The sequence below is a fragment of the Schistocerca gregaria genome, chromosome 1 (genome assembly GCF_023897955.1).
Source record: "Schistocerca gregaria isolate iqSchGreg1 chromosome 1, iqSchGreg1.2, whole genome shotgun sequence".
Lineage (NCBI taxonomy): Eukaryota > Metazoa > Arthropoda > Insecta > Orthoptera > Acrididae > Schistocerca > Schistocerca gregaria.
Genome location: NC_064920.1, coordinates 159,768,541 through 159,777,031, shown reverse-complemented (window position 1 = coordinate 159,777,031; position 8,491 = coordinate 159,768,541). Strand labels below are relative to the sequence as shown.

Here is an 8,491-nt window from a genome sequence, read left to right as displayed (position 1 = left end):
TCTCTCTAATTTTACATTTGTGATCTCCTCGGGAGGTATAAGTAGGGGGAAGCAATATATGTCTGTTTTTAATGCAAGCCATGGAATAGGGCAAACGTTTTCAAATGTCTGAGTCATGTAACTGAGGTGGAACGTGGGGACCATCCCAGTATTCACCTAGTTGGATGTGGAAATCCCCCTAAAAACCACATCCTGGCTGGCCGGCAGACTGGTCCACATTGTTAATCCGCCGGGCGTTCCTACCCAAGTGAAGGAAGCAGCACATTAGCACTCTCGGCTACCCTGGCGGATCCGTCCTTTTTGAGCACCTAATCCAAATTAAATTATTAATGCTTTCATTAGCACTTTGTGTCTTTCCATGAAGACACTTCCTCAATAAATTAGCGTTTGTAAAAAACCTGAATGTGGGCTTAATTGCATTCACAACAGGTTCTGGTAATGAGTGTTTATGTGAACTTACACCAATCGTCCTTTGGACACAGATTGTGCATTGGTGTTTGATATGTGGATAGTTTGACGAAAAAAATTGCCCACACAGCATGCCTCATTACCTGTAAATTATGTGTGTTTTTCCTGATAGCTTTCCCATAAAATAACAGAAGAGAATCAATTTCTTTCAGATTAAGCTTGCCTTTTCCTCCTAGTGGTTTTCCAACCTCAAGTACTTCTTCTTTCTTCTCTTTCAGCAAACGATGAAGCCTACCACCAAGCCTTTTTGGATGTGGCCAACACATTCCAACGTTTCTACTGTTGTATTGCACAGATTTTTTATCTGTTGCAGCTGTGAACGAAAAGGAGTCCTCATCACCAAGGTATGTCGTATTTCTAACACCATACTCGTCCTCAGATCTGGGGAACATCCTGGATTTATTTTATGTACCTCTGATTATTTTGTCATTGGTCAAACATCTTTGTCGTGCAGGTGTCGATGATATCGATTAACTTGCTAACTACAAGGTAGTACGGTAGGCCTACAGAACTGCGTTTGCGCTTACGTTGAGGCACTTGCCTTCCAGCAGCGAAATTAAATCCACGTAGTTCTCAAATAACGAACTTCAACGTGGTGTATTTCTCGGGCTGCTGCCTAGTTTAAGTTACATCAGATTGGCTAGGAAGCACATGTTGATCTCTTCTGCCAGCATTCTAAGCGAACACACTGCTCCCTTTCGTTGCAATAGTACGATTTCGAAATGATCTTTTAGAACTACTGTGTGGCTTTTGGTGGTACCGTAACGTAGGTTCCAACGGGCTGTTTTGATTAGCCGGTGTACGCTTTTACACTGCTACCACCATGCTTCCCAGAACTAATAAAGAAACAATTCTTTCATAGATATATAAATCATGTTTTAAATCTTCAGTGATACAGATCTGTTGTTCAAATGCGTCATTGTGATCGTTAGTTGTTTCTATTTGTCGGAATGGAAGACACTGAATTTCGTTTTTTTATAGATTCCTTATGCTACACTATTTCCTGCCTTTAATTATTCTATTTATTTATTTATTCGTGTTCCATTGATCCAGTAGACAAAAGAAGTGTACGGGTATGGAACGAGCCAAGTTTGATAATTTTTGTAATATATAGGCTACTGTAAGGGACATGCATTGAATTTGTATTTGATTATTTTCATATTCATATGATACGCACTTTGCGGTTGGTAGGACGATTTAATGTCCCGAACTTGCGTAACCTTGCCAACACAGAAATCGAAACATTACGGTATCATCACTGATGGACGGATCCGATCTATAAACGAAAAGACACATTGCTTTCCATGATAATATGAACTCATTAGATAATTTTGTATAAAATAGTGTCACGAATTCGAAATTTTCCAAGTACTTTTTACATTCCAAGTAACTGTTTTATTATTCAGCTGAAATATACAGACATTTTCTTTGCTTCTGTAGCTGGTTGCCATTCCTGACTATCATTTGTGACAGTGCTCCCGGGAACAGTTCCAGCGAAATTTAACACAAATTATCTGATGGCTAAACAAAGACATAACGCATTTCGGCAACATTGTTATCTTAGCAAAAACGAAATTTAAGTAACCCGCGTATTCCGCAACGTACAGGCGCTTGAGGCAGGTCACCCGAAATCGATTCGCCGAGCGCTCACCTAGCGCCACCGACGCAGAGGAAAAAAACCCGAAGGTTCTGAAAATAGCTAACCGTTGTGTGGTGCGCAAACTAGATGTTGTCGTAGCTGGGGTGCAGTTGGACTTTCTTAAATTTAACCATGGGATCTGTAGTTTTACGAACTGGACAGCGAATGCCCTTGGTTGGCTTGGGAACGTGGCAGGTAAATAACAGATTTACTGCTTGCTGACGGTCGCAGATGAGATGCACTAAGGCTTAGCACGGAACGCATAATATTCCGTTGACATAGGTTAGTTTACGATCCGCACAAGAAATGAAATTGACATATAGATTTTGCCCATAGGCTGCTCCTGAAGAAGTTGAACGGGCTGTCGAGGCTGCTCTCGAAGCCGGCTACCGGCTTTTCGACACTGCATTTAACTACAACAATGAGGAAGCTATTGGTAATACGTTAAAACGATGGATAGAGGCCGGAAAAGTTAAAAGGGAAGACTTGTTTATTGTGACTAAGGTTAGTAATTATGTATATATTCGATAAGTATTTATGCTTGCCGATTTCCAATTACTGCTGAATCAGCTTGATGTAACGAGGGATTCGCCTAGTGTTTTCTGCTTTGTTGTTTTAATTTTTATGCTCGCTATCATTTGTTTGCTCAATAGTAATGTCTATAACAGTACTAGAGGTATATGAGCTACATGTCACTGATGGCCCATTGACATCAAGGAAAGGGGAACTGGGTAGTTGAAGTGAATGTAACCGTTAATTTAGCTTTGTTGCACTATTGCACTGCTGTTTCTGAGACTTCTCTACAACACAATATAAAATTACTTAAGTATTCTATGTTAACTGCATATTTTCTGGCACTGGTACTGGAGGTCATTCTGTAATAATTGGGGTTGTTGTTCATCGTGTGGCACTAATAGAGAACAGTAACGTGTGTAGAAATATATACGACTGCGAATTGTATTCGAAAACCTGTAATAATATGTGTTCGGACATGCTGAGAATTGGAAAAACGATTATAATAATCATTAGGGTAAAGGAAAACTTTTTTCAGTGTTATTTAGGTACAAGCAGCAGAGAGCAAACTACTACCGATTTGCGTCAATGTCCGTCAGTATTATGATCATTTAGCTGCCAGACGCTTAATGCTTTCACTGACGCACTGAACTGGTGGATGGTAATAATACCTCGTTATCAGCAAAATGTTACATTTTAAATTATTATGGAGGATTTGTTTAAAAACTTTTAATTACGATGCTTCCTTCTGAACAGCCTTTAATCTTATCAGTAGAACGCTAATAGTTCAGCCGACGAGCTATAATTCTGACGTCAGACGTCCATTGTTGAAAACACAGAAAGCTTATAATGGTAGTTTTATTGATTCACGCATTTTTTTCATTGCACGAAAGCATTAATATCAAATGTTGCTGGAATCGATGTTAAATTGAGTGATATTAGATGTTGCGAAAAATTTAAGTCAGGTGGACTGTCTTCAGCATTTTCTTTTAATGGAAGCTGAACACTTCCGATTTCGTTGTTACAGTAGGGTGTACCGTATTTTAACTTATTCGGAAACGGCGTGTTTATAATGATTTGCTTTCATTGATTCAATTAATATATACGCCATTTATCATGTTCATCAAATCACTAGTCGTACATGGGACATTTCATGCCACATGGCCTAGAGAATCTTACATGACCATCATGTATTTCGTTGAAATTTTTTGTGGACATAAGCATACGTTTCTAATAAACATTGGTAAAGCTTCGGGATCGCGAATTCATTATTTGCCGAGGTGTATTATTTGTCTGATCCCATAACACAGTTTTCAACAGTGCGTCTCCGAGCTACCGGCAATTGGCAGAGATCCCGGTCGGTATTATTTTCCTGAAAGAATGAGAAGGCTACCTTGTACAACTTTTTACACTGCCTTGCTTAAAATAACAATAAAAAAGATTTCATGAGCAATTTTCATATCAATAATTTGAAGTAAAATCTGCCTGGTAAACGGCTGTTTGAAAAAAAAAAAAAAAAATGTGAAATTTAGCGTTTTGTATCCCCAGAAGCAGGTACTTGATAAATACGAAACTTTGCATATGGTAATGTACCATCTCAAGGTCGTAAAATACAAAATTTAATTCTCCTGCTGCTTTCAAATAGTGTACAATATAAGAGCAAAGCTGAAGATTTTTGTAAAAACGTTAAAATGGGATTTTCAATCCATTTTCACAAAATAGTATAATATTCTTCTGCAAATTCTCTTAAATCAGTTTCATTAGTACGTCAATGTTCTAAACCGCTAGTATTCTGCAGTTACTCAAATATAAATATGAGATTCTTTATTATGTTTTACAAGTGTATTGAAATAATCATTATTTCTTGGGAAAAGAGAGTTTTTTTCTTTTTCCTGTTAGGAAAAGTTTCATAAGGTAACATAACAATAACATATGAACTTTATCATCCAGGTTGCTTGCAGTTATTGAGAAAACGAAAAAGTGTTCCAATTTTTGTATGGTATATAATAATGTTGTCTTCAGTCCTGAGACTGGTTTGATGCAGCTCTCCATGCTACTCTATCCTGTGCAAGCTTCTTCATCTCCCAGCACCTACTGCAACCTACATCCTTCTGAATCTGCTTAGTGTATTCATCTCCAATACTAAATTGGTGATCCCTTGATGCCTCAGAACATGTCCTACCAACCGATCCCTTCTTCTGGTGAAGTTGTGCCACAAACTTCTCTTCTCCCCAATCCTATTCAATACTTCCTCATTAGTTATGTGATCTACCCATCTAATCTTCAGCATTCTTCTGTAGCACCACATTTTGAAAGCTTCTATTCTCTTCTAGTCCAAACTATTTATTGTCCATGTTTCACTTCCATACATGGCTACATTCCATACAAACACTTTCAGAAATGACGTAAATCTATACTCGATGTTAACAAATTTCTCTTCTTCAGAAACGCTTTCCTTGCCATTGCCAGTCTACATTTTATATCCTCTCTACTTCGACCATCATCAGTTATTTTGCTCCCCAAATAGCAAAACTCCTTTACTACTTTAAGAGTCTCATTTCCTAATCTAATTCCCTCAGCATCACCCGACTTAATTCGACTACATTCCATTATTCTCGTTTTGCTTTTGTTGATGTTCATCTTATATCCTCCTTTCAAGAAACTGTCCATTCCGTTCAACTGCTCTTCCAAGTCCTTTGCTGTCTCTTACAGAATTACAATGTCATCGGCAAACCTCAAAGTTTTTATTTCTTCTCTATGGATTTTAATACCTACCCCGAATTATTCTTTTGTTTCCTTTACTGCTTGCTCAATATACAGATTGAATAACATCGGGGAGAGGCTACAACCCTGTCTCACTCCCTTCCCAACCACTGGTTCCCTTTCATGCCCCTCGACTCTTATAACTGCCATCTGGTTTCTGTAAAAATTGTAAATAGCCTTTCGCTCCCTGTATTTTACCCCTGCCACCTTTAGAATTTGAAAGAGAGTATTCCAGTCAACATTGTCAAAAGCTTTCTCTAAGTCTACAAATGCTAGAAACGTAGGTTTGCCTTTCCTTAATCTTTCTTCTAGGATAAGTCGTAAGGTCAGTGTTGCCTCACGTGTTCCAGTATTTCTACGGAATCCAAACTGACCTTCCCCGAAGTCGGCTTCTTACTTGTTTTTCCATACGTCTGTAAAGAATTCGCATTAGTATTTTGCAGCTGTGGCTTATTAAACTGATAGTTCGGTAATTTTCACATCTGTCAGCACCTGCTTTCTTTGGGATTGGAATTATTATATTCTTCTTGAAGTCTGAGGGTATTTCGCCTGTCTCATACATCTTGCTCACCAGCTGGTAGAGTTTTGTCATGACTGGCTCTCCCAAGGCCGTCAGTAGTTCTAATGGAATGTTGTCTACTCCGGGGACCTTGTTTCGACTCAGGTCTTTCAGTGCTCTGTCAAACTCTTCACGCAGTATCATATCTCCCATTTCATCTTCATCTACATCCTCTTCCATTTCCATAATATTGTCCTCAAGTACATCGCCCTTGTATAGACCCTCTATATACTCCTTCCACCTTTCTGCTTTCCCTTCTTTGCTTAGAACTGGGTTTCCATCTGAGCTCTTGATATTCATACAAATGGTCCTCTTTTCTCCAAAAGTCTCTTTAATTTTCCTGTAGGCAGTATCTATCTTACCCCTAGTGAGATAAGCCTCTACATCCTTACATTTGTCCTCTAGCCATCCCTGCTTAGCCATTTTGCACTTCCTGTCAATCTCATTTTTGAGACGTTTGTATTCCTTTTTGCCTGCTTCATTTACTGCATTTTTATATTTTCTTCTTTCATCAATTAAATTCAATATTTCTTCTGTTACCCAAGGATTTCTACTAGCCCTCGTCTTTTTACCTACTTGATCGCCTGCTGCCTTCACTACTTCATCCCTCAAAGCTACCCATTCTTCATCTACTGTATTTCTTTCCCCTGTTTCTGTCAATTGTTCCCTTATGCTCTCCCTGAAACTCTGTACAACCTCAGGTTTAGTCAGTTTATCCAGGTCCCATCTCCTTAAGTTCCCTCCTTTTTGCAGTTTCTCCAGTTTTAATCTACAGTTCATAACCAATAGATTGTGGTCAGAGTCCACATCTGCCCCTGGAAATGTCTTACAATTTAAAACCTGGTTCCTAAATCTCTGTCTTACCATTATATGATCTATCTGATACCTTTTAGTATCTCCAGGGTTCTTCCATGTATACAACCTCCTTTCATGATTCTGAAACCAAGTGTTAGCTATGATTAAGTAGTGCTCTGTGCAAAATTCTACCAGGCGGCTTCCTCTTTCATTTCTTAGCCCCAATCCATCTTCAGCTACTATGTTTCCTTCTCTCCCTTTTCCTACAACCGAATTCCAGTCACCCATGACTATTAAATTTTCGTCTCCCTTCACTATCTGAATAATTTCTTTTATTTCATCATACATTTCTTCAATTTCTTCGTCATCTGCAGAGCTAGTTGGCGTATAAACTTGTACTACTGTATTAGGTGTGGGCTTCATATCTATCTTGGCCACAATAATGCGTTCACTATGCTGTTTGAAGTAGCTTACCCGCATTTCTATTTTCCTATTCATTATTAAACCTACTCCTGCATTAGCCCTATTTATTTTGTGTTTATAACCTGGTAGTCACCTGACCAGAAGTCTTGTTCCTCCTGCACCGAACTTCACTAATTCCCACTATATCTAACTTTAACCTATCCATTTAACTTTTTAAATTTTCTAACCTACCTGCCCGATTAAGGGATCTGACAATCCATGCTCCGATCCATAGAACGCCAGTTTTCTTTCTCCTGATAACGGCATACTCTTGAGTAGTCCCCGCCCGGAGATCCAAATGGGGGACTATTTTACCTCTGGAATATTTTACCCAAGAGGACGCCATCATCATTTAATCATACAGTAAAGCTGCATGCCCTCAGGAAAAATTACGGCCGTAGCTTCCCCTTGCTTTCAGCCGTTCAACCAGAAGTCTTGTTCCTCCTGCACCGAACTTCACTAATTCCCACTATATCTAACTTTAACCTATCTGTTTCACTTTTTAAATTTTCTAACCTACCTGCCCGATTAAGGGATCTGACAATCCACGCTCCGATACGTAGAACGCCAGTTTTCTTTCTCCTGATAACGGCATACTCTTGAGTAGTCCCCGCCCGGAGATCCGAATGGGGGACTATTTTACCTCCGGAATGTTTTACCCAAGAGGACGCTATCATCATTTAATCATACAGTAAAGCTGCATGCCCTCGGGAAAAATTACGGCCGTAGCTTCCCCTTGCTTTCAGCCGTTCGCAGTACCAGCACAGCAAGGCTAATTCATTTCAGCACACACTCCACTGCAGATATTAATGTGGGCCTATAGAAGTCATTTAAAATGTCAGTGTCAAATTTTGTTTCATATGACCTTAATTGAAAATAACATAAAGTATTTATTTATTATAATTTCCCTGTGATGAAAAATATAGAATTTAAATAAAAAATTACTGTAAAGTAGGTTCAAACAAGACTAGGCCTATTCTGTTACCAAAGCACCACACTACACATTCAGCTACAGGCATCTGTATAACTTGTGTTTTTGACTTAACAATGTTCAGAAATTGTCTAATTTTTATAGGCAGTTTTTTTTTTTTTTTTTTACCAGAGTGCAAAAACATATAAAGTGTGTAACAAATCTGACAATAATTCTATAATATACTGCAGTCATTTACACAAGTCCGGAAATTTATGATTCGCCGAGTGTGAGATCTATCATCAACCAACAGGCACATATGGACAAACTCTCTGGTAGCATTTTCATAACTGAGTATAGCTTTTACCTACAACGTTCTCCT

The 8,491-nt window shown here is 38.7% G+C and overlaps 1 protein-coding gene across 2 annotated transcripts in view; it reads left to right on the top strand.

The window, feature by feature from the left end:
* The first annotated feature begins 1,398 nt into the window (after positions 1 to 1,398).
* The window catches only part of LOC126335394 (1,5-anhydro-D-fructose reductase-like), a 62,025-nt gene continuing 54,932 nt past the window's right edge, over positions 1,399 to 8,491 (top strand). The window contains exons 1-2 of one of the 2 annotated variants that reach the window (XM_049998623.1): positions 1,399 to 2,302; positions 2,444 to 2,611. In XM_049998623.1, coding sequence (XP_049854580.1) covers positions 2,240 to 2,302; positions 2,444 to 2,611 — 231 coding nt within the window. In that variant the 5' untranslated portion in view covers positions 1,399 to 2,239. The remainder of the gene's footprint in view (positions 2,303 to 2,443; positions 2,612 to 8,491) is intronic. The other variant, XM_049998634.1, reaches the window with a different exon arrangement.